The sequence below is a fragment of the Numenius arquata genome, chromosome 2 (genome assembly GCF_964106895.1).
Source record: "Numenius arquata chromosome 2, bNumArq3.hap1.1, whole genome shotgun sequence".
Taxonomy (NCBI): Eukaryota; Metazoa; Chordata; class Aves; order Charadriiformes; family Scolopacidae; genus Numenius; species Numenius arquata.
This window is the reverse complement of record NC_133577.1, coordinates 43,945,391-43,972,324: the sequence shown is the minus strand read 5'-3', so window position 1 is coordinate 43,972,324 and position 26,934 is coordinate 43,945,391. Positions and strand designations below refer to the sequence as shown.

Here is a 26,934-nt window from a genome sequence, read left to right as displayed (position 1 = left end):
TTACCAGAAAGAAAGAGGTACAAGTCTTAGCTTAACTACGAAGAGAAGTTGCATGGTAGAGATTTAGTTACCACCAGAACATGACTTAAAATATTTGCACACAGGACAAAGGAAAATCCAGGGAACAAAATACATGAAGTTCAAAACAATTGAGAAAAATTACAAGGTGACTTCTTCCACTGAAAAGCCTGTCCCCAGTGATGCCTCTTTGGGAGGTACATTAATCAACACTGTAGTCCTCCAGCCACAGAACTAAAAAATATTAAAGCAGCTAAACTAAAATAATTTCTTGTTTCTACACCTTATGACCAGGCAACAGAGTACTTTACTTAGAGGGGGAAGGCCACAGTCTCTGCAAAATCCATGGCCTTCATGTGCTGTCATATAAATTGTGGTCACAACAGGTATTATTTTACAGGCTTCAGCAGAGAAGCTGAGGACATGAATGGGCATAGAGATCAGCCTACTCCAGGAGATCCAACTAGAGAAGCAGTGAGTCACGTTAACTATGAATTTTAAGGAAGTTTCAGTTATGAGTTCTGCTTTCTCTTCGTAAGTTAGTTAGAGGACTTAAGTTTACTCTGGCACCTTCTGAAAGCACTGCCATTTAACGTCTGCCTCTTACAGTCACGTCACCAAGTATCATAAGAAAATTCAGAAAGATGACACTGTAAAGCAGACACATTCCCAACAGTGACTATTACCATATAGTGTCTGTTGCTTTTCTGCAAGGAAAAAAAAAAAAAGTAGTGATTATAAAATCTAAACAGTCTAGCTAGGAAAAAAAAAATTATTGTGGAGCAGTGGGACTGAAAAATATACTATGTTCTACATATACGAGATTGGAGGGGGGAGAAGGTTGGGGTAAAATACAAAAGCCTCTTAAGGGTTTGCCAGTTGTGAATTATGCATCTCATTCTCACTAGTAGGCGTAAATGCATAATTCTAATCTGTTCTTATTACTTATTTATAACATGCAGTAGAATGTAAATTCTATGCCTCCTTTGTACAAGCTTAACACGCCAGTTAAGGTATGCAGCTATTTCAGGGAGACTACATAGGCAACTTTCTTGGCATGGCACACTGTTGCCAATTAAAGGGCATAAACTTTGAACAATAAATTAAAGTAGCTCTCCCCCCTGCATTTGCAGGAGGAATATAGACAGGATGTAAGAAATAAGGGAGAGGATCAACAGATAATAAGTTCATTCATCTTGAAATAAACTACTCTGCATTATTATTATTTATGATAGTTACTGTTATTAATAAAGTACATGTGGAATAGAGAAAAAGCCTGCAACAACCGCTGAATTTATGAGACTGGGGACAGATGGATGCTCTTTCCTTTATATCGCTGGCACTGATCGATTTGTATTTTTCCCTGATGATGGTTTATGCCATTATAACTGTTTGGTGGCTCCTTACTATTGAGTTATGGTTGCAAAGCACTTCACAAACGAGAACAAGGCTCTGAACATTATATCCTAATCTGCACATCCTATAGATATGCCATAATACAGAGCAGCTGACTGCACCACCTGTGATCTGTGTACCCACAAACATGATTTATTCTGGTAATCCCAGTTTAATGCATCACATCAGATTGTGGCAGTTATCTGATGACATTACTGACACTACATGACATAACTGGGTAGTGCAATGTGTCAAGTTGAAAAAATTTTGGGCTTTTCAGGGTTTTGGGGTTTTTTTGGTGTATGTATTTTGAAAATAAGTATAAAGCAAGTAAGCCTAAAAAAACCTTCTCAACCACAACACCAAAAAAACCCCCAAAAACCAAACCCAAACAAACAAAAAAACAGGGGGAAAAGAAATCCCAATAATTTTCCCCAACTGCATGTTGACTATATTAATGACTCAACAGCTGAGGCAGATTGTTCCGGTAAGTACAGGGGAGAGCAGGTAGAAGTACAGTATATCTTACTATGCTGCTAATTCTGTGACCAGATGAAAACTAGTTCAGCTTTTGTAGTCTTGCAACAGATTTAACTTCCTATAAATTGTCTTGTTTAGGAACAGTGCTCAGAAGATGAGTCCTCCCACTATCCTTGTTCCAACACTACAGTAATGTTTTAGCCAAACCTTTTATTCTCTGACTATAATTCAGATATACAGAGCTGTTCTGGTCCTGGGAAGGTGATAGTATCTCTTCTACAGAAACTCTTAAATCACATGATGCCTTGCCTGGGTGGTGAGAGTTGCTCTCTAATCATCTTGCATGCCTGGGACTATACAAAATGATGGAACAAGTTACCCATAATGGATGTAAAATGCACATATAGGTAAATAAAGCTCATAACCTTTAAATCACTAATCTGTAACCTCTAGTTGATACCAGTTTAGACAGACATTGTCATATTTTTCTTGTTTAGATTCCAATTTCTAGTCTGAGTGTGCTGTCTCAAGTTTCTGCTTGCTTGATGAATTTTTTTTTAATATTTTGTTGATTAAAACAGTTGTTTTGGGGTTAAAATGGTATTTTGTGACTTAGTCTGCATATTCAATTTTAATAAGTAAAAATCTAGCAGTAAAATTGTTTACTTTTTTTCAAAGAAAATATTTATTTTGGAAATTAATTTCCGTCTTCCCATCCTTCTCTTTTCTTAGGCAAGAAAACTTAAAAAAAATAAAATGCAACATTGCAGAGTTCTAGGTGGTTTTAGATACAGAGAGAGAAGTATTGAAATCTTGGGAGGATGCTGTTCCACAGGTTTACAAATTACAATGTTGCTTATAAAAATAAATTTAAAAACATGATCTTGATATTTAGTGTTTCTTCCCCAGAATTTGAGAAATATGAATCTTCTTGTCAGCAGTAGGTGTTCCATCATTTTGGGTGGAGTGAGTTTCTCTTAAAGTTCCACTTTCCAAATTTATTGAACGTCCTTCCCCCGCTCCTCCTCCCCTCACCCCCGGCCCCGTATTATTGAGAGGGATTTCATGGGAACACAGGGTCCTAATTGCTTTTCTGTGTAGCACTTACTGTCTTATATACCTGTATGGTGTGTCATCTTCTTTGTTTCCTTTTCTCAGGTTGGTTGTTTGGCCTCTCTTCCTAAGAGAGTGTTTGTAAGCCTGTGCTTTCTCACTGCCATTTTCCAGACAGACTTTATTTCTGCACTCTTTAATATATGCTATTCCAGACTGACTGCACTATTGATTTATATAAAATGGATAGTAATAGTTGCTGTATTACTTACCATATATTCTTATATAACTTAACATCTTACTGGCTTCTCTTACCACAGCTGCACATTTCTATGTGTTCTTCAGTGGGTTGTAAAAGGGGCAGTCAGACACTTCTCTTGACCTGATATGATTAAATCAGCACCAAATGTAACGTGGACCTGAATTTTGTTTTTCCCACTAAAGCAAGATTGGAATTACTTGGGACTACAGGGTGTACTTCTGTTAGTGATCCAAGGAGTTCTTGGTCATACTAATGTGAATCCAGAATAGTTCCAGTTTTATAGCAGCATGTATCTGAGATTCATATTTGCAACACAGTTGCCTAGTGCAAATATATTTTCCAGTTGTGAACGTAAAGCTGAAGTAATACAGAGGTAAAATGTTCAAAACACTTTTTTTTTTTTCTTGCTTTTTCACTTTTTTGAGCTTGGCATTGACGAGCGATCATGGTTCTTATGATGTATACCAGCAACTCCCCTCTATTTAATCCCATAGCAATATAGTGACTGGATTGGAAGCATTCATGAATGGAAATTTTCATTTAAATCTTAAAATAGGGCTGCGTTAGGCCATATGATGTGCAAAGAAATGACAGAGAGAGAAATAAAACTAAGATAGTGATATTGGTATGACCACAATTACTTCTCTTCATGTGCCTGGTAAAAATTAATGTGCTCTGTCCTCTTTCTGTTTTCTCCTTTCCGACCTTCAAACTCACCTTATTCATCCAGCTGTTATAATCGAAATAAAATAGGGAGAAAACACATCGTTTTAATTCTAGTAAACAAAGGAGTAACTTGGAAGTTCATTAGATTTATTTGATGCTGAATGCTTGTGCTGACTGGCTGTGTGTTGTTTTGGCAGCAAGAGAAGTCTTTAAAAAAAAACCAAACACCTCTATATTTTTCTGATGGTGGCTAATGATGATGGACCAGGAAAATAGTTTAGGAATGTCTGGGGGAGGGAGTCTTCTAAGGAGCTTCATGCATGCACCATGATTCTTCTGTCGTCAGCGCCATGTGATGTCTTTACAGTCATACAAAGAATCTGGTAGATTAATTGGAGGTAAAGGATTGAAAGAAAAGTTTAAATATCTCTGATATTTCCTTTCAACTTTTTCTAAGTAACGTGGCATGTGACACTCCACATGTTTTGAGTTTTCTTAGCTGAGCGCCCTTAGGATTTCAAGCTAGTGTGTGTCCTAACTGGAGGGTGAGAACAGTCTGGGAAATGTACCCAGAGCAGCTATCGCAGGGACATGGCTTTAAAACTGAAGACTGGAATGTTTGTAGTCCAATTTTTGCAATGGGAAAGGAATAATATGCATGTTTGATTAAAATTATATGTACCTTGCTAGGGTACATAGGTACCAAAAAAAAAAAGGGGGGGGGAAAGAAACACAATACTCAGGAATGGAGGCTAATGAGGCCTTGTGAATTGGCCAGGATGAAGCATAACATTTGAGGGATGAGTTTGTGCTCAAAAAAGTACATAAGTTTGGAATGATAAATGGCAGAAAGGTTTTCTTTACAACAGTTAAGGCTTGTAAGAGCATAACCAAGATACATTCTTAGTAAATGTGAAAACAAATAAACTATATGATCTTTGCTGTTAAAACATAATTATATTTAAAAACATTTAAGCACTTCAAAGCTACCATTTTTCCAAAAGTGGAACTGCAGTTCTATCGTGGGCATTTAATAACTGAAATGACTAAAGATCGTTTTGTTTCACATTTGTGCAAAAGGGTTTTTCTTCTTGAATATAACTTTTTTACTTTTTTTACACAGTCTAACACAAATGTCATGTTTGGTGCTTCCATATCATACATAGTTTTGTGCTATGCTTTTTAATTCCTCAGAGGGGGATTGGAAGTTGTACCTTTCCTGAACTTTTCTGAAGCATATAAACCTCAAATGGAATGAGGATTTACTCCTTTATGAGTAATTTGGGAAAACAGCAATATTTACTGCTGAGCAAATAGCTTCTTAAAAACATCAGAATTTGTTGGCCAGCTAGAAGCAAAGTTGTTTAGTCCATGTGCCATTGTGTCAAAGTCTTTGCTGGTTAGAAGGCAGAACAACAGTTTATGGTCCTGACAATAATTATTTGTGACCCTGAGTTTATTTCTCTCTCTCTCTATTTCTTGCACTTGTTTTTAGTAGTATTAAAAAATTCTTTTAATTCTCACTCTGGAACATTCTTAACTATGAATTTAATATCCAGCAGAAGTTCCTGCTGTCTTGGAAGACAACTGTTTTCTTCAGTTAATGGCCTAGTTCCACACATGAAAGGCCATTCATTGCTAGGTTATACAATTAGGTACATGCGCACTCTATTTTCTTGGGCTTGACTGAGTTGCCTGAAGTAGAAAAGTGGTGTCATTTGTGATGCTCTGTTTTTCATGAAATACTTTTGTATGGCATCAGATTTACAGGAAATCTGTGAAAAAGATGCAGCATTATATGCTACCTTCCCAGAGAAGATTGTACATTAGTGATGGTTCTTTGAGAGTTGATATAATTAAGTGGTCGGTGCTTTATAAATACAGAAAGCAGGATCTACTGGATAAAAAGTTATATATGAGTTGTTACTTGCTTTCAGAAAACAGTGGAAAGGGAAAGAACTGCTAATGATGTCTGATGGACCAAGCCTGATAATATGATCTTGGTGCCTACTTTGATTTTTTTTTTTTTTTTTTTTTTTTTTTTTGGTGGTGCATAAAAATCAGATGTGGAAATCATTGTATTTGGTGATGCAGATTTATGGTCCCAAAGAGTTTACCTTCTAATTAAATATTAAGTTATTGTGAGTTAATTCAACAAACTATGAGAAAGAAGATGAGAGAACAGAATAAGGATGTGAGTAATGAGCTGAAGTAATTGTACAGTCTACCTACATAAACAACGTGGTGATTGGAATTCTTTGGAGTTTTTTCATCTTCATACTCTCTCAGCAGGTTTTCTTTGTTGTGCTGCTAACAATCCCTTGCTACAGTGCTGCCGTATTATTTTCCTTTGAATATAGCAATGGGATAGCTATTGTCTCAATTATTTTCCTGAGAGAAACTATGTGGGGTTCCTTACGCAAGTCACGTTTCAACTGAGTGCTCACCAGGACAGGACGTTGCCATTTCTGGTCCTTACAATAGATGCCTAAAACCAGGGAGAGTGGAAATAGAGTGAAAGAGGGGAGAAAAGAAGGGTATGTGACTTTCCTGCTGTAAACCTAAGTATAGAATGCTGCATGTTAAATTACAGATAAATTAGAGCATTTTAGACATAAAGAATTTTAGACATTAATACCGTGATATTTTTGAACTGTGATGTACTCTGACATCTTGATGGTAAAACTTATGTTTTAAGTCAAGTTCTTAAATCTCCAATTTCAGGGTTGTGGTTTTTATACTAACTATGTTTTTCTTCTCTATCTTAGTAACATCTCTCAAAGCCCATGCTAAAAGTAGTGCTGTAGTGTTGCATATTATCTTTCAATGACTACCCATTAAATTTGATCAAAGCAAAGTGAGTGTTCTTATTGACCAATCAAACAGGGTCATTCTTTATTTGTTCTGTCTCCTCCATTGATTGTGCTATCAGGACTTATGCTGGTGGTTATTAGAAACTGGTTATATTCCAACCACTATAGTTAGATTTACCACGATATTTAAGATAGTTGCCTTGGTTAGTGTGGGAAGTTCCACATATACCACATATATAAAAAATGTAGTGGTATGCAAATGTCGATTTTAATGATAGCCTGTATAGTTAGCAATTCTCTTGCTGTCATGAGAGTTAGAAAAGAATTAAGTTTGTTTGTATTGCCTCTGAGGTCAAAGAGGAAAAGAGGTTGATATTCTCTCCCCCTCTGGGGGAAGTAAGTAATTGTTTTAAAACAGTTCTGTGGGGTTTTGAGTTTTCTTCTTTTGTTCTGTTTTGAAAAATGCAGAATTATTTTTTCTGGCTACCTGCTACCTTAATGGAATGATTTGAGGGAATCCTGTACCCGCAAGAAAGTATCTTTTTTTTCTTTGTCCTTTGGTGCTCTTTGCCCTTCTTGAGTCCAGAAACAAGTACAAGACCAAATTCTAATTTTTTCTCATTTTTCATAGTAAAGCTCTATAATTTTTAAGTTTAGCTCTGTTTTGGTAAGAAAGAAGTGATTTTAGAGAGTAGATATTGAAAAATTACATGTGATATTATTTTAAAGTAACATAGGGGACTGGAATTGTGGAACAAAGGAATATAACCTGATCAAGCAAATATGTAAGAAAAAAAGTTCAGGTTTTGCTGTGAGTTAAAAAGAAAATAATTGTCTGCTTTTTGGGTTCATTTTGTAAATTGAGATCAATGAAATTCTTCCAGCAGCAGCATGAAATCAATCGTAGAATAACGTATAATTCGTGCCCTATATTGTAAATTATAGTTTGTTTGACATTAATCACTGAGTTTTCCATGCACCAGGATGCATTTTCTTGTAACAAATTTCTGGATAATGCTTGTGGCTCCATTTCTAATGTGTGTGAGAGTGATCTGTTTTTCATGTCCACAATTGCCTACATTTGATCTTATGCAAATCATGCAATCAAGCAAATGGAAAACAAAGCATTGTTGCTAGAGGACCTTGACAAACGGTAGCTCTGTGGTTTTAAGAACCTCCTCCCTCCTCGTTCAGATTCATGTTTGTATCTATAGTTGTTTGAATCCATTGATCCATTATTAAACACTTTGAACTTTAAATAGGAAAATATCTGCCAAATCAGATTGTGAAAGTAATTGTATCAATTATGATGTAATATGATTTTTTTTTTTATTGTTCAGTTTGTCATTTTCTGGTTCTAAGCTTTTAGAAATGCTACCTACGCTATATCTGTGGGCTCATCTAAACCTTGATGAAGTCTATGAAGAGTTTTTCACTGACTGCAAAGCTCATGCTTTGAGCAATGTTCCTCTCTCTAATTTCTGTATTTTCTTCTGCTGCTCCCACTAACTTTGTTTTTTTATTTTAGCATTTATGCCACCAAAATCTTTCAGATTCCATTGAAACTTTCAATTCAGCATTTATTAGTCAAAATACATTGGCATTATTAAATCAGGATGAGGAATAAAGGTTTCCTTTGATCCTGGTGACGTGTTGCTTTTTCCTATATTTTATCTTTCTACTCTTTTTTTCTTTTTTTTTTTTAAGCTCTCCTCTTCTTCCCTCCCATCTCAGTATGCTTATCAGTTGATCCCAAAGGATCTTCCTGCTCATATGTCTTGTATTTCCATTGCTTGTTATTCCTGTTCTTTTAAACTTTGCCTGTTTCCCTGTCTTGTCCTTTTGCTTTTCTCATTGCAGGCACTGAGACAGTCGTAGTAACTTATAGTCACTTGTTTTTTTCAGGAAGGGAAGTAAAACATTTTTCCATCTTCCATTCTCTTCATCCTTGAAAAAGTTCCTCCTTCTTCAAATTTAACTAGGTATTTCCCAAAACTCTTCTGCATGCAAGTAGTCTCATCAACTACAGTGTCCATCAAATCAGGACTTCAGTACAAGCTGCTGCTTTAAAAAAAAAAAAAAAAAAAAAAGCAAAGAAGCAGTTCCTTGATGAGGAATTTTCCCTAAAAGAGGAAAAAATACCCCTCCCCAACCCCCATCGCAAATCTGTGTACAAGGAAAACAGTGATCCACGATGAACAAATCGAAAAGGAGAAATCCGCTTTTTCTTTTTTCTCTTCTCCCTTCCTTTGTGTTATATTCCGTCTGCTAAGTGAAGCCTCACAATACAGTTTCAACTTAGAAACTGTATTCATTGTTTATAAGGGTATGAATTAAGTAAGTGCCATGGATTGTTTTCAGCTGTTCATTTTACGATTGCGAAAAGTAAAATCTTTCTGGTCACTTGTTTGTCCACCTAGAACATGGAGTATCTGATCCTTGTCTCACAGCCTTCCATCTCCAGCTGTACTTTTTGTGGCTTCTGTGATGGCAGCTCCAAGGAACAAGGGGTCCAGGAAGGTGTGTGCTAATGAGGGCAAGTGGTGCAGTACATGAAGTTTACTTTCTCTGCTTGCTGAGCCAGCCTGAGCACCTGCTCTGGAGTGTGCTTACTCCCTCTCACCCACATAAGCACTGCTTAACCCTGGTAGAATCAGCCCCATTATGTTGATTAAACATGTCACTGTGTTACAGACATTCATTTGATGATTTTTTATTTTTTTTAGTTACAGCCTTTTTTTTTAACTCACACTTTGCCATGTGCTCTATAGAACAATACCACTGAATGATACTGCATTTTCAATAAAAATGCAGGAGTTCATTCTCTCCTCACATGGAATGGAATAACTCAGAATTCCATTGCAGAAGAGAATGGAGACATTATATGAAGGGAAAACTAAAGAGAAAGTAGTTGGGTCTACAACACTGATATCTTTATCATCCAATTGCAATTGTCATTGCAATTTTTGGATTTGTGCTCACAAATACTTTCGTACAAAATGATAGTTAGATACTATTTGACTCTGAAACCACTAGCGTTTGTTATGTCTTGCAAAAACCCAGAACTTTCCTGCTATAATAAAATGTGCATCTGTAACATATTCATTTTATTTGTATATCTTGTACTGTTGCCAAAACCTCAATTGTAAATTTCTTCATAAAGGATTTGCTCATTAAAATCAGTGATTTGTATTTTAATAAAAAATGAAAAAGATTAGAAAATTATGTCTGCATTAATTTCCTACTATAATTTTTCTGACAAACATTCATCTATTAGTATAGGGAAGAATATATGAAGCTAAAGATCTTTTAGAATATTTCTTCAACAAACATTCACCATTTTCTGCAATAACTGAAACTCAAGATAGCTTCATAATAAATAACCGTTTAAGAATTGTTTTGCATTAGACAGGTTTGTCTTTACTGAAATATGTTTTACAAGTGTTTGATGTTCATGCAGCTGAAGACAAACAGGCAAAGAGGGAGCAAACCGGTATGAGTGGTGGCAATAATGAGCTTCCTTTGTGTTCATGCTTATAGTGAAATCTGCATGGAGTGAATCATTGTACGTATTGATGCTTGACGTTCATGTATCATACAGGGCATTTTAAAAAAAAAAATAATCTGGCTGTGTTAATGAACCTGGACTTGTTTTTCCATTAATTTCATTTGATTTAATCATCTTAAAGGTGTTCATTTGCCACTGTAGCAAATTGATATAGTATGTAGCACCTAGGAGGCTAACATCTTTGTTTTGCTTGGATGATGTACATTCTATTGTAAATGTACTTTGCAATGGGGTTATCTCAAACAAAGCATGCTCTGTAGACCTATTAGTAGTCAAAATTTGCAGTTGTTATTAAACAATCAGCACCTATTCACTCCTCCGGGACAAATCCAAAACACTTAAGACACACAGGTCCCTCTTCTTCTAGATTTTCTGAATTCATTGTGCTCTGAAAGTTACAGAAGAACAGGGTAAAATTAATATAAAAAGTAAATTCATATTCCTTTTTTTCCCTAGATTTAGCAGTTTTCACGCCACACCAGTTTCTGCTCACTGCATGCACACTTGCTGGCTGTACAAACAGTTCCCAGGTCACCTTGTTTACAGCACAGCTGCCACCGTCTCATGTAGATGCCCCGGTCCTGACGGTTTTGGATTCTAGAACGATATATGTACAGTAAGTAAGGATTTCTTCTTTCCTGACAACACAATAGTGCATCAGTTTATTCAAGAATTCCAGTGAGTTCAATCAGGGGAAGGGTTTGTGACATAAAATTAAATTTATTATGATTAAATGCATAGAAGTGATTAGTTTAGTGGTTCTGTGAACCTTCTGATTATCACTTGCCAACTTAATTTCCATTTTGTCTTTACGCAATCAGTATAACCTACATATGGGCATAGCCTCTGCAAACTTCAGCGCAGGAAATGTTCTGGTGATATGCCCATTTTGTAGCCCTTGCTTTGTGTGTTACTTGTAATCATTTGTCTACTGAGTACAAATACTGCATTAAAGGTATGCCTTAGATTTATTTTTATGGTTGCACAACTATGTTTTCAAATTCTTAAAATAAACCCCACAAAGTCCCCTAAACAAAGCCTTACATTATTCAGTGCAGTCTGAATCTTTGCTGGTATTAATCATATTTTGCTTTTATTTGCAGATGGAAAGAACCAGCAGAAGTAAATGGAATCCTAGATCGTTATGTAATTTATATTGCCAACAATGAGCAGAATTTTACAAAATGGAATGTAATCTATAACAGCACAGAACTTTTTCTGGATTTTACTATTCAGCAGCTTTTCCCGGGTACTGAATACCTCATAAAACTAGCTGTAAGTTTAAAGGATGTGTAGTGGAGGTGTAAAATGGTGAAAATGATTCTGATTTTGTTAGCATCGTAAGTACTTAATGGTTCATATGTCCACTTTGTTTAACCTCTTCTTCCTGAAACGAAGGTGGATGAGCCATGCTCAACAACAGTAGATGTTTTGTTTCAAAACAGGTTCTCAAAAATGTTTATGTAAATTAAATACAGATTTTCTTCAAGGATAAGTTGGATGATAACTAATAGAGAATCTCATATACATAAGACTTAAATCATGTCTCCTGCCCCCAACATATGAGAAAACATGGAATGCATTTGAAAATGTTAGCCCTTCATATTTTGTACCATCATAATTTGCTCTTTCTTCATAAAATCTGTATGTAGAAGGAAAATAGCAGAGAGGAAGAATTGAGGGTAACGTAGCAGTTTGTTTATTCAAAATGTTTTAAGAGACCTTGGTGTCTTCATTGCATTTCTTTATTATTGGTTTTATTTTGTGATGAAATGGAACAGCTTCAGCTCACTAACAAACATGAAAATATGTGCATAAAAGCATGGGATTGTCCCTTGTTTTAAGCACACTGTTCATTTTATAACAATACCTATATAAGGATATTTGCTTTGATAAATGCCATAGAAAAATATTCTGCTCTTGATTATGAATAAATTTACATTTATGTAGACTGGGTATGCATTCATTTTTTCTTAACATGCTCTTGAATGTTCTAAATATTATACCACAAAAAAATAAACTACCTTCAGGTAATGATAAGGATCTGACTTGAACTTGAAAAAGCAAGGATATTCAGTCTAATTAAAGCTTAGATTCATGTTGAAATTAATTCATTTTTGCCTAGACATTTCAGCATAGTAAATTGTATAGCATATAAAATAGCACCATGTCCAAAACTAAGGCAGCACTTCAACAAGCTTTTTATGCTTTTTTTAAAAGCAAGTGGGATTATCAAAAGAACTTGCACTATACTTCACTGTGCCACAGCTCCTTACTCCTGCCCAGCTTCTGTGCATTGGGGCACAAGGATGGAGGATCAGGGGAGAGTTAACAGCTGGGATCTGGAGAGCAAGGGACTGCTTCTTTTGGTGCCTCTGTCTTGGGATATGGTTAAAACAAAGAATTGTTGCGTGGACTTTGTTTTTACCTCATTAACGTGTACAGCTTTTCTAGAAGTTACAGAATACATTTTTAGGAATCTTTCTTTATATTTTACTTCTCATTTCTTTGGGTTTTGATGGTGATTTTTTGTTATATTTGCATTGCATCAGTGGTAACCAGAAAGTGAGAGAAAGATAACTTTTTCTGTTGATGAAGATAACCAGATTCACCTGGATAAAATGCAGTTGTCTATGATAGGCAGGTTAGAAGATCTAAATGTCCTTGCAGCTTTGAAAACGGCAAGTCTAAAAGAACATAAAATGCTCAATATCTTTGAGGTAATAGCTTTCTTAAAACATTTGGACCCATTGAATTTAGAACTTGTCAGACTAGTTTGAGAAGAATGTAATATTAGAGATTTACAAATTATGAAGCTTAAAGGTGGCCAAATGTTATAGTTGATGAAAAAAAATACCCAAACATACCAAAAAAAATAAAATAAAATAAAAAATCAAACAAAAAACCCAAATCAAACATACCTGGAAAGAAATTGAACTATTTAGTGGTTTGCCTATAGTTTAATCTAAATTTCAATAAAACTTTTAAAGTAAAAATAATAGCGTACCTTCAACATTGGAAACAATTATATACTTCCTGGGTTTTTAGTTAGAATGGAATAGTTCTTTCAGCTAGAACCTTGTTCTTTTCCTTGTTTCACAGGTAGTATTAATTTTGTTTTGTATCTGTGCAAAAAGTGGTTTTTGTTTATGTGGAAAATTGGAAGTTGAGTTATCAAAAGCTGCGGCTTTGAAGACAGGAATCAGGATCCTTATCAGCACCTCACAGGCTGCTGGATTTAAGTTTTGTATGACAATGTTAATATAAGTGCATTAAATAAAACGAACAAAATATTTGTCTTTGGATTCTGTTACCAATTTTCACAATTGATTACTGCCATTTAATATATAGCAATTGTATTCATATATGACTGTAACAGCTTTTATAAGAAAATCTAATGCTAATTTCCAGAAGTCGGCTGAGAATTCTTAAGGTCATGTGGTCATGTCTCCTTGGATTAGTGCAAAGGAACTTGCTTTTGCTCTGTTCATGCTCTAAACTGGATGGGTGTGAGCCATGCCAATCAGAAAATAAATTAAACACTGGAAAGCTGCATTTAGTAGCTCGGGTGGCACACCTGTTTTATGACTTTGAGTGCTTTTTGTGATTTAGCTGTTAAGCTAATATCTCCTTGTGGCTGTGTTGTGTGGGTAAGCAGCTCAGGTGCTAGCTGGAGGATCGCTATGTGGTGTCTTGTTATGTGGTTTGTATCTGTCCCTTGGCTCTCCAGACACTGGTAGTTTTGCAAATTTAGCCTCAAATCTGTTTCTCAGTGAACTTCCAAGTAGCACAAGGGGACTTGATCTTGGGTGTAGGATTTCATAGATATGATTACCAGAGTCCCAGCAATGTCCAGTCCATTTGGATGCACTGATCTAAAATCCCACTATTTAAAATGAAGATGAGCTTTCTTTTACTGATTTTCCTTAGAAGAATCAGAAACTTCATACCCCAGTAAGTTTTAGAAATACAAGAATTGAGCTTCATGAAATTCAAGAAATAAATGAATGGGAAGGCTGCTGTTACTGAACCCTTGAATGAAAAAGCCCTCCACTGTTGAAGTAGACTCCATGGAACTTGTTTAGCAAGACAGTAGGGAATGTGCAAGGAAGAGGTCTTCCAGAGCTGGTCTTTTTGGCTTCTTCATGAAGCCAGTAGAAGCAAAATCACTTGAAGAATAGTTTGCCTTTGCTGGTAGGATGATGTTCTTAAATATTTTCCTTATCAAAATCCTAACAGTTATCTAAGCATCCATCTAAGCTGACTTTTTAAAACAAACAAACAAACAAAAAACCACACTATCATGTTTAAAGTAAATGCCATTTTCAGATGGCCCCAAAGCTGGGGTTGCGTTCTCTGATCTCCATTTTATAGCCCAGACTGAACATAGGGAGTCATTCTGTAGTTGTATTGGGAGTGTAATTTCCAGTGAAATCAAAACAATCTTGGTGTATAAAATAGCCTCATTTACAAACAGTTCTTATTTTTACCCATGAGGCTAGTATACGCTTTTGGAGGAGGGTAGGAAATAAGTTGACTGCTCTCTGATTTGAAACACACTGGGAAATGGGAAATTGAAGCTAATCCTTTCAAATAAAATATACTAGATTGAAAGAAACATTTTATTCCTGGAGATCTGGACAGCAAGATTATTTTTTCTTTGTGTGTTGATGATGCAGAGCGGGCTACTTGTTCGCTTCAGCACATGGGCAACTCCTAAAATCACAGGTGATCCCATAACTTTTAATTAAGAGTATGTCTGAATCTGAATCTTTGTTAATTCAGGTTTTGATTTATTGTATTGCTAAACAATAACATTAAAAATAAACAATAAACTAAACCAAAAATCTTTAAATCCAGTACAGAGTTTATATGTTCTTGTATATATATTTTTAACTTATAAGAACTTTTGTCTTGATCTTAGTGCAAATAATTGGAAAATCAGCACACATACACCATAGCTGTGTAGTCTTATGTTTGTGCATGTAAAACTTTAAAAGCCTTTTATATAAGGTGATACGCACATTTTCTGGCACATTCTATTGTTTCATAATCAAGGAAAATGTAAAAATCCTGTAATCAATTGTTTCTTCTCTGGTAACTAAAATACAAATGATTTGACTTTGTTATCCATAAACGTGTAATAATAACTCTTACACATTAATTTAAAATAGAGTGTATTTTCACTATTTTAATTGCATCTGCACAGCACTGTGTGTGCTGTCATGAAGTGCAAGACTGTTTGAATGGCATTTTTTTCTCAATGACTATTCATCGAGATAAATTTTTAAGTGCATTGCAAGTTGGTCAGTATATTCTGTGTCTGGAAGTTTTGAGAGCTTTTCAATCAATTCCAGAAGAGTTTCACACTGTAAATGACATATATTGTACTGTGATTTTCTTTAACTGTGGCTGCAAAAGCAGTGCAAATCTAAGTGATTATGACTCACAGTCAAATGCAAAATGCTGCGTGTCTAACATTCGTTTAATGTTTTAGCTATATTATATCTAAAAACTAGATATCATGAGTAACACATCTTGTTTTTTAGGAAAAGAGATAAACAAATCTATGCTAAGAAAAGTATCTTTTATGAAAAGCACAGACTTCCTAAGTTTAGATATGTAAAAATTATAGAACTTTACCAAAAATCATTGCTAATATTATTGGTATTACATTGAAATATGTTTATTTGTTTTGATTCATATTTTAAGGCTTGCACTGGAGGTGGATGTTCAATAAGCGAAGCTAGCACAGCTATAACAGATGAGAGTACACCAGAAGGTGTTCCTGCTCCAAAAGCCCAGTCATATTCATCTGACTCCTTTAACATCTCATGGACTAAGCCTGAGTATCCGAATGGTAAGTGAACTCTTTTAGCCTCAAGTTAAAAAGATGATTAGTAAAGGTAAATTAATATTCTAAATGGCAGCTTATATGTGGTGCTTAATTTTTAATGATCATTTTAGCACATAAAATACCTGAGATAGTATCATTGTCTGCAGCTAGGAGATTGTGGTTTTCAGCTTGTCGTACAGTTTTAGTGGCTCAAAAGTGCTCCCTTTTGATAGTTCTTGTGTACTGCATCTCCTTGTTTAATGTGTTCCAGGACAACGGAGCTGAGGAATAGACGTTCTTGGAGAATATTAGTCTAGGATGTTAGTTTCATCCTCAACTAAAACATTCATTTCCTTTACATTAATTGATATGTGATAATCATTAGATTTGTGTTCTGCGTAGTCATCTTAAAGGCGTACATTCCCATGATTGTGGAAGTTAAATAATATATTTTCTTTTGTTTAGAAATGTTTTCCATTGTGAAATATCCATGTGTTAAACTTGTGGACAAATTTTACATTTTGAATAGTATTGCACAGTATCACATGGCCTTGGTATTCACCTTGATTTTATTATCATGCATCTGACAGTTTAAATCACAGCAGAGAAAGCTACGCAGAAATCACTGAATTTAAAGCAATGGAAATGTTTTTCTTCGTTGGCTTATCATATTGATATATATCAATTATTTCTCACAGTGGTTTCACATGAATTTCATTTTTCCCCTGCAAGTTTTTCCCCACTTTCAATTGTGGTAGAGCACATCCTACTTGTGCAATTTCACTACAAGACACTTTAAATTATTTCCCCCAAATTGGTGATTGTACAGCTACATATATGTAATATTCTGTAAGGTCTTACATTACTTTTAGGAAGAAATCAGAGTATATTATCTGCTGTTAAATGATGTATTTCTTTGTATGGGAGTCACATCGCAAGATTTTGCCTCCTTAGAAACCCTTTAACCCTCTTTCTAAAATCCCATCAGTATATGTGGCAAAGGCTTAGAGGAATGCAAGGAGGAAGAAAAAGGGGAGGGGTAAGGGAATGGAGGTGAAAGGAAGGGGGAAGGAAGACAGGAAGGTCATGTATGTAGCTTAGTGGCTAAAGTTTGAAAAATTTTCAATGAAATGGGCTTTTTTTATGTGTAGCTGTTCATGTAAGGACCTGATCCTGTTATGCTTGCATTGTGGGGAAAAAATAGTTCAGAGAGTGGTTTGACTAATCAAATAAATAGAAATATATACATACGTATACTTATATATGCATATCAACAGCACAGGATGAAGACCTGTAGTTTGATAAATAAATTTCCACAAGCTTCCGTTAAAACAACTGAACGGTGGTAATACATGACTAAATTTGCATGTTGTATCTTGTTGTTAATGCAGTATTTACTATATACATCTTGGCTCTCCTTTTAATTACAATAAATAGGTTGTTAGGAAATACAATAAACAACTTGTTAGAAAACCTCTGAATCTGAACCTCATGAGCAACAGATGTGATGAGAATCAGGGGAGCTTTACAAAAGATATTTTATTCTTCTGTCCTTTGTCCCTTCATCCATGGAAACTGGACATTTCAACAGCCTCAATGACAACACTGTTCACCTCTATGGTGAGGTCTTGAACAACGCATTTAGGTAACTACCAAATTTGCCATATAGCCTACCCCTCTGCAGTCCTGAATACACCCTGTGTAGGCCTCCTCTGTGTATATTTCTCCCTTTAAAAATATTCTCTGGTATTTTTGCATCTTCTCGCTGTTTGAAGCCCATAGAGTATGTTTCCCTTGGGACCATTGCTATTTTTTTGGTCATATGTGGATACCATGCATGTTGCTGTTAGATGGTTTTCTTTAGGGTCAGAACTTGATGGAGGGATTCAGCGAAGTCAGCTGCTGCTGTCCTGCCTTGCAGGGAAAGGCTGCTGCTTTTCACCTGCGAACTCTTGCTGAGTGGTTAAGAGTTGGAAGAATTGCTATCTCATGAGCATTTGTCAGCTGGAAGGGCATTAGAGGACCAGGGACTTTGTTTTTTCACCATAGGTGGCTCACACTTGCACAATGGTCAAGAAGGGATATGCAAATTTTTCTCACATTTTAATTCTTTCTTCTCCCCCACTTTTTTGGGGAGTTTCAAAACCAGTATATAACTAATAATGCATTTTCCCATTCTCCTATTTCTTTCTTTCCAATTTTTTACTTCCATCCCTTTCCTTATTTCATAAAATAACTTTTCACTTAGCGGCTGCTTAATCAGGAAATCTTGCATTATTCAGTGACTTTGTTTGTTCATTCTCAGCATATCTTTTGGGCTGCCTAGTGGCCACATCATTTAAAATTGCTCTCTGTTTCAGTATTTTAAAACTCTGTGGGAGGCTGAAAAATACCATGGTTGAGAAGACTGAAATATGAGAAAGACCAACAGAAGGAACTTTCCCTTAAATTTTTGTACTTCAGCATTTTACTGGTCTATTTTCATAGCAAGAAATTACTTTTTGAAATTACTGAACTTGGCTTTGTTTCAGATGGAAACTTCAGAATTGCAAAAGTGTGCATATCATAAGTTGTCATCTCCTTAGCAGATCTCTGGGGCCATTCCTTTATCTCCCTCCTCCTTTGTTCTACTGCTATATGACAGAAGTTACTGTTTATTTCCATGGGTTGAAGAAGCTTATTAGGTGTTGCTGATGGAGAATGGGTGTGTAGGTTGACTGGGCTTTGGACAGCATAGACTTTACTATGCTCTCATGATATATATGGAGTCCAGCTGCTTGCCGCCAATTAGAAAAGTTAAGGAGGATTAATACCCTACCTTGGTCACCAAAGGTGGCAAAAAGAATTAAAAGCTATTTGGCTTCGTCATAAAGATGGCATGATCCGGGGACTCAAGCTTTGAGATAAGAACCATCTAGAGGTCAAAGGCTAACATTGTCCAAACATGGGTATTGAATGTCTGGGTTCCGTTTTTGGGGCAATTAAGACCAATTTACATTATTTTGTGAAAAATTTTCATTTCATAGAAAATAGGAAACAATATATCTAATTTTTTGTTGCAACTGGCTTCAGAAATGTCATTTATGTACCAGGTGTAGAAAAAAGACATTTAGAAGATGATATGCTGAATATATTTGTAATATACATATTTTATTTTGTCTCATTTTCATATCAATAATAAAATGGTTGGTGGAACATGGCCCAGAGTATGCCACTTTACAGCAGAACCCTACTGTATTTCTAGAACAGAACCCTACTCTGCTGTCACGTATGTAGATAGTGAAATATATGCAATATTGACCGTTTAGTTGAGGGCAAGATATGGAGACACTTGTGAAATCTCATGTGACATCAGATATTTTGTTTTGAGCCCTCACTATTCTAGTGGCCTCAATAAAGAATCATATATTCTTCAGAGCATATCCGTTATGGTCTTGTCATATTATTTGAGGTCTGCTCTTTTAAAATCCATTCACGTAAAAGTGACTTTTATCTCTTTCACAGTTGAAAATTTTCCACAGGTGGTCACTTCTCAGAAACTCCCCTTGTGTACAAGTCATTACATTAGTTGTCTTTATAGTCAGTGAAACTAATGTAGGTAAAAGTATGTTTGCTTAAGATTTGACCTCTAGGTTGTACCTTAAGAATAAGATGCTTGTAGCACTTTAGATTCAAAACCTCTGTTTATCTTAAATGTCTGGAATATCATTGACAGATTACATGGCCGTACCTATGGAGGGGAGAGGAGGAAGAAAAAGGGAAGTGCATGTAGCTTTCTTCAGTTAAGGCTTAATTTACATTGTTGTTTTTCTTTTCAAAAGTGAAACGTAATTGTACTATAGTCAATAGAGATTTTATCTTCAGTGAAACGAAGATTTAGTCTAGCTACCTAGACTTAAAAATTAAGAAGAAACTGCATCTTTTCGTAGTGACCATGTGTCACTCACGAAGCCCTGTAAATCACAAAAATGTGCTATACTCTTCAATATTTAATGTATGGTAAACTTCAGGAAAGCTAGCAAGTCTTGAGAACTAAGTAAGCTTTGGGTAATTTGAACTTTTTCTCAGAATGCTTTGGAAACATATACTGGTGAAATAGAGAGGCTAAGTTATTTATCCCTGGCCAAAAAGAATTATTGCGTAATTTAGAAAAATGTCTTCATATCTCAAAGTCAGACTACTAGCCCTTTTGTTCTGAAATGTTCTTTTTTTTCTTTCTTTTCATTCTGTAATTTTCTCCATCAGAGTCATATAAGGCAAAGGTAGAAGTAAAATCAAGAGATTTTACTTATCAGCATATTAGAGATGATTGTTCTCTCACAGTACTGGGAGAACTAACTAAGGCTCAGTGTTGACCAGCAAGCTGCTTCTCAGAGTGTAGATGTTGCATAGTGTTGTGTTTGCAGAAACACTTTAAAATAACGGTCTGGTTAATTACAGTTAATTACACTGAGTTACAGTGGCGATCCAATAGAGGTACATATGACCACCCACATTAAGATCAAATGATTTCATTATGATTTATGCTGTTAACATAAATATCAAAGGAAATAATAATGATTGTTCCGTTACTTTAAAGGGTTAGTGCTACTGGTATAAGTACTTAAAGTACCTATTGTACCTTCAGTGGTTTGTTTTTTCTCGCTGTAAAACACATCCTTAATGCTAGCATTCACATTTAGGGGTGCCCTTATCAGTCTGTATTTAAGTATTTTTCCTGTGAGATAAATATAATATTTTTAATATATATAGAGAGATATTTATTTAACATAGGGCAAGTGTCAACCATTAATGCCCTTGCTTTACAAGCAACTAGACATGGAACCCTAAGGGACTTCTGCTTTAGGAAGCCTGTCAAATGTGGTAGGATTGATAGTGTGAGATTTACCAGGACTTCCTCCCACACACACGTCTCTGCTGTCTGACTTAAGTTTAGCCTCTTACTTCTCTAGAAGAGGAAAGAATTGAGGAGTCTGTGAATCACTTCACCATACTCAGCTCTGCATTGCTTTAGCATATAAATCTTTTGAAGTATAACTCTTCAAAGCTCAACTGAAACAGTTGTATATACATTTTTATTTACGAAGTATTTCTCAATTCAGTAGAGGGGAAAAATCTTCTCAATTTAAAACATAATCTTCTTCAATGTAGTTTCAAACAATTCAGTTTTAAGGGAAGGAAAGATGAACTGAGCTATATTTTTACAATATGAAGGTGTTTTATATAATGGGAAGATTAAAAGGCATCCTCTGAACCAAATTCGCTTCTAATGAATTCTGTAGCTTTGCGTTTATTGGCCTTAAGATTTCACACTTAAATAGTTTTTGAAAAAGAAGAATATTCAGAAGTGAGAAAGATGGAGGAATATCCCTGAGAAAAAGGATTCCTTTGCAAGCTCAACTTCCAAAGTCTAAGCAAATCTATATAATTCAATCTTTACTTCGTTAAATTCAAAACAGTGTGTATGTATAGTCTGTACAGGGTTCATGCTATTCTATCATGCACCTTCGGAAGAACAAAGATTTAGATTTCCTCATAAATGAGATAAGCAATTACCTGCAATTTTTGAGTTAGTATTAGCCAATTACATGAGAAGCACCATTTTCTCCTTTATCTAAAAGTCTTGCTAATGTTTGTTTTGAGTTTGCAAATACTTTTTCGTTCTTCAGGACTTTTTCTACAGCATATGGAGAAGGAAACAGCAATTTTGGGGTCTAGTTTAGAAATGTGGGTAAAACTGCTTTGCAAAAAAACCCCACCCAAATTAATGAATTATCTAGTTTGTTGGCAAAATACAGAAAATCTGAGATAACTATCAATGAGTATCAATAAGGTGTTCTGTGTGACAATTATTTATTACTTATTTATTGTAGTTATAGCACTGGCCCGAGTTGTTCTTTAACATTTCAATTATATTGTGGATCACTATTTTTTTTGAAAATCTAAATCTGTTAAGACATGAGATGGTTTTCTATGTCTTTCCAGTTCTTGTTTCAACAGCCATATTCAGAGTAGGCTTTTCATGATTCTGAGGTGATGTTAGCTGCTATTCAGAAACAAGTTTGCTAAGGGGTAATCTTTGGAACAGTGTAATTGCTTTCAAAAGATGCAATCCACTTGCAAGGTTTTCAACAGTTGGGAAAGTGTGTTTCTTCAAAGTATTGCATGCACAGTCCTGCTAAACACTTACCTGCTTAACTGTAAACTGAAATACTACTACTACCACCCTACTGTCTGTAGCGTTAGTTTTCTTCTAAACTCTAGCTCTTTAGATATTAAGTGAGTGCTATCACATTGTTTTATAGGTATCATTACAAGCTATGGATTGTATATGGATGGTGTTCTGATGCAGAATTCATCACAGCTAAGTTGTTATGCTTATGGACTTGCTCCTTGGAGTCTGCATTCCTTCAGAGTCCAGGCATGTACTGCAAAAGGTTGTGCTTTGGGTCCGTTGGTGAGTACCTTAATTTGCATTCTGGGTGTGTAGTAAATGTCAGATGGCAGTGAATATCAGAGTAAATGGTGATGATTCACTCTGGTCAGTACTAACCCATCTGGCAAAATGTGACATTTAAAAAAAAAAATCCTGTTTAAGAGCTGCTAAAGATTTGATAGGTCATTGTTAGGCACTGTTCCAAAGTGGAACATAGGTACAGAGAAGAAAGGCAAAATTTGAGGCTGAAGCACACATTATTGAAATTAAATAGAGTTAATACGTTTGAAAGGTGCAGATGTGCTTACCCAGATTTATAAGGACGTATATAAAGAGTTACTGTTCCAGTAATGAGCAAATTTCTAGCTGCCTGACTGAAAGGACTGAAGTTAATTTGAGAATTGCAGAAACCAGAAGTGGCAACAGGAGTGAAGAAAATACGGTGATTCATAAATATCTTTTGAATGCAAGTATGTGATCAAAATATTATACTGGAAATATTTTAACAGTTGTGTACAAGACCACATTTTTTCAGGATTTTAGAATGCAGAAATATTAAATTTGACATGTGAAAAACAAGGCTTCTGAGGCTTTTTTATTTTGTTAAAGTTTTTTAGACATATAGCTGAACTGATAAACCCAGTATGATTTCATAGTACTGTAGCTGATGAATAACTGGAATAATATCTACTATGCTGGGTTTTGTTTTCAAGCATAACTGAAAAAGAAGCCTGTGTTGATTCTGAGATTTAAGTTTTTGTTTAATTCATCGTTATGTGTACATGTTTAATTTTGCTAACAAGAGAAGAAAGAAAGGAAGATTTGGGAGTTTTTCATGTTCTGTTTATTTTTTCACTATAATTTATAATATCACCATATTGTGCTCCAGAAAGAACTTCCAGGTTTTATTTTTATGATATAATTTGTTAGTCACATTTCCAATATTCTTTCCAAAATTGCTTTCTTTCAAATGCTGGTGACATCGTCTATCTGTAGAAGACTAGATTTTATAACCATTAAACATTTTATAGTTTGCTCTACTTTGAAGGATATTTACTCTTAAAAGCATGAATGGCTTTTTGCCAGTTTTTCTTGTACATTTTTTACAACTTCACATATACCCCAAAAGGAAACCTTGTTTTAAGGTATTCAATGTGCAATAACCTAATCCATTGTGCTAGTAGTGATGTTTAAGACAAGACATTACCAGACTTTGCATACAGATGCAATATGTATGTTTTCAGTACTTCTGACTTATCAAATAGGCATCAAAAGGACAGAACAGAATGGCAGTAGTTAAGGTTTTAAAACTAATACCTTAGTAGCCTTTTTTTTCACGTCTCCACTGAACTGCATACTTATAACGACTTTTGAAACAATTCAACGTAGGGGGCGCTGTAGCTGATACTCGTCAGCATTCCATGATCCGTATGCAAACTGTTTTCCAAAGCCACTGATCCATCTCTAATCACGGGAATTGAAGTACAACATCTTTATTTAGGCTCACCTGAGTGCTGCCAGGAAGTTAAAGCCCTGCATCTTCATTTGATTTTTTTTGAAAGATTTTATATCAATTACAGAATAAATCCAACACCTTTTTTTTTTTAAAAAAAAAAAAAAAAAAGCCCAAATGTTTTGCCTCTACCCTAAATAGCATGGGAAACGTCTCCCAGCAGTAAACTGATATGCTTCCAGCTATTTTTGTTGCTGATCTTGTGCTTAAGGTGCCCTAATCAATGCACGAATGTTATGTGTCTGTCCTAAATATGGGATTTCTCCAGCTTGTTTCTGAAGGTGGTTCTGAAGATCTTAATCAGTTATGAGAGCATTAGCAGTTACTGTACTTCAGTAACTTTTTTATTTAGATTAGACAGTTTTTGTTTAACTTTTTTTTTTCAGACTATGATTTATTTTCAAATGAGATGCAAATTGATAACATGTAAATTAAGAAATACTAAATTTTAATCTCTTTCTAGTAAAGCCAAAATATTCCTCTTTTTGTCTGTTTTAATTGGTTTGTGTTGCTGAAAAAGGAATAAAATATGAATTATCAAGAAATAGTGTAACTTTTAATAGATTCTTTAGAGGAATTCAGGACATCTGAAATCCTGCTGATTATGAAATGTGTTAGCTCTTGTAAATAAATGGAAATGGTCAACACTGAATATTTGTCATCTCAACCCATTGCTATTAAACTTAAATTTCAGGTTTTTAGCTTATGAGTATGTGCTAGTATTTTTTTTTTTAAACTTAGATGAATTACAATGTTTTCTCAATATTATTATTATTCGTAGCCCATGATGGTGTTACTTATATGATAGCAGAGTATTTTTTATTAAGTTATTAGTAAACACATCTGAAAATATAAGTTGTGTATAAAGTAATGTTTAGAAAAAGAAATATGAAACAGTTTTTCTATGCCATGTATTTATATGGAGAATGTGCAATTTTACACAAAATATTATTTTTCAAAATACACTGCAGCGGTGTAGCTGTAGAGGATACTACATGTACTGATTCTAAACTGTGTTTCAGTATTTTTTGTACTGAAAAGAATAGCAGGTCATAAAGAAAAGGCTAGAGACACAACACAATTGTTCCAGCTGCTGAGGATGTGGTACAGCTTGCTATAAATTCATACTGTTTTAAGAATATTTTAGCCCTCCTCAGTAGAAAAAATGGTTGGTATTAATTTCTCCTTGTTTTTAGTAAAATTCTCCCACAAGGAGTTTTTTGACTGAAGTATCCAAATAATCAGTGTGGCACTGATCCAATAAATCTGTGAAGCATTTGTTTATTTTTAAGTATGTACTTTATCCTGTTGGCTTTACTGCAACTGCTCAACTATTTTAAATATAAGAGCGCATGAATAAAGAAACGTGTAGTAGAGAAACACAAGCCTGGCACTTGTAAACAATAAGCTTTCCAAATTTTAAATGCTAAAAAGTAAAACATTCATGTTTCAAGGACAGAGAAAGTATGTTTGGTTATTTTGATGACAGAGCAGGTGTGGCAGTTTAAAAATAGCATTTATTAGCACTCCTATGAACTTGCAGCTGAGAGGCACTTAGAAAGGTGTGAAACCATCTTATACCTTAGAAAACAAATAAATAATGTATGAGAAACAAACTCGTTGACATAAATAACGCAATAGCAAATTATTTTGTTCCGTAGCATTGAATGTTTACTACATGTTGTCACATTTAAATACTAAATTTCTATAATATTCAATGCATATTTATTTATTTAGATAAAAAAAATCTTTCATATTCATTACATTTCCCAGCTCTTTTATCATATTTTGTTTTCTCTTAAAGATCTACTTTTTATTACAACTTGAATATGTTAGGTGAAATTAGAAGTTAATTCAGGGAGCAACCAAATTCTACAAAGGACGTGTTTTCTCTATCAAATATTTATAGTGATTTACTATGGCATTTAAATGTATGTTCCTTTCAGCTGTCTTTTAAAATGCAGAAAGTAAAGAAACTGTGGTCTCCTATTGCTGCTTCCTTCCCTAGAAATAAGCTGAAATCATTCATCCACATGAGGTACAATGGTGTTTTCAAGAAATGAATCTTTCATTCTTTTTCCAATATTTATTTCCTGTTCCTTACAGGGGTCTCTGTATAGAGTATGTTAGTTGCTGGACAGCTTCAAAAAAATGTAGATGAAAGGAAGGTAAAATGCTTAAAAATTAGGACACCTGAAGTGTTAGTTAGTTACATTTTTTTCCTAAATAAGTAACTTTTCTTAAAATTTTACATTTCTCACTCTTCTGTTTGTAAACTATGGCAACAAAGCTCTGTCTCATGGTTGAACTCACAGGTAGAAGCTCGGATCATGGAAGCTTCCCCTGAAGGAACAGTTGATATATTTGCCATTGTTGATGAGTCCAAAGAAGTTCAATTAAAATGGCTTGCCCCAAATAAACCTAATGGAAAATTGACCTACACAGTCCTTGTCACTGGTCTCTTCTATTCTGATCAAGGTATTTTTTTCCCCTTTATTATAAGTCTACTGATAGCATTGATATTCCATTTCATTTTTAAAAAAATTCCTTTAGAACTAAATATTTCTTCTCTTTTACCACTCCACTGATTATTTTAGAATTATCAATTTTCTTCTTTAAGAACTGCTGCTTTGATTTATGGTGCTTTACATTTGTACAAACACATAAATTGGCAAATAAAGATAAGCCCTGTGCACTCATTTAGTCTCTTAGATATACACATGAAGTCTTATCTCACAACCTTCACACAGATAAGGAAGCTATACTCACAAAATTTCAGTTAGTTTGCTTATATAACTGGGAGCCGTTCAGGAGAGCTGTTCATAATATGGTTGATTGTGGGGATATTTGACATTTATATAAGCTGTGGTAAAGAAGTAAGGCTTACAGACAGC

At 34.9% G+C, this 26,934-nt stretch overlaps 1 protein-coding gene across 1 annotated transcript in view; it reads left to right on the top strand.

Annotated features, from left to right (window-relative positions):
- Positions 1–26,934, top strand: part of USH2A (usherin) — a 390,721-nt gene that overhangs the window by 189,555 nt on the left and 174,232 nt on the right. The window contains exons 32-36 of the mRNA XM_074166292.1: positions 10,712–10,871; positions 11,359–11,530; positions 15,968–16,115; positions 22,397–22,548; positions 26,356–26,518. Of these exons, the coding sequence (XP_074022393.1) occupies positions 10,712–10,871; positions 11,359–11,530; positions 15,968–16,115; positions 22,397–22,548; positions 26,356–26,518 (795 nt within the window). The remainder of the gene's footprint in view (positions 1–10,711; positions 10,872–11,358; positions 11,531–15,967; positions 16,116–22,396; positions 22,549–26,355; positions 26,519–26,934) is intronic.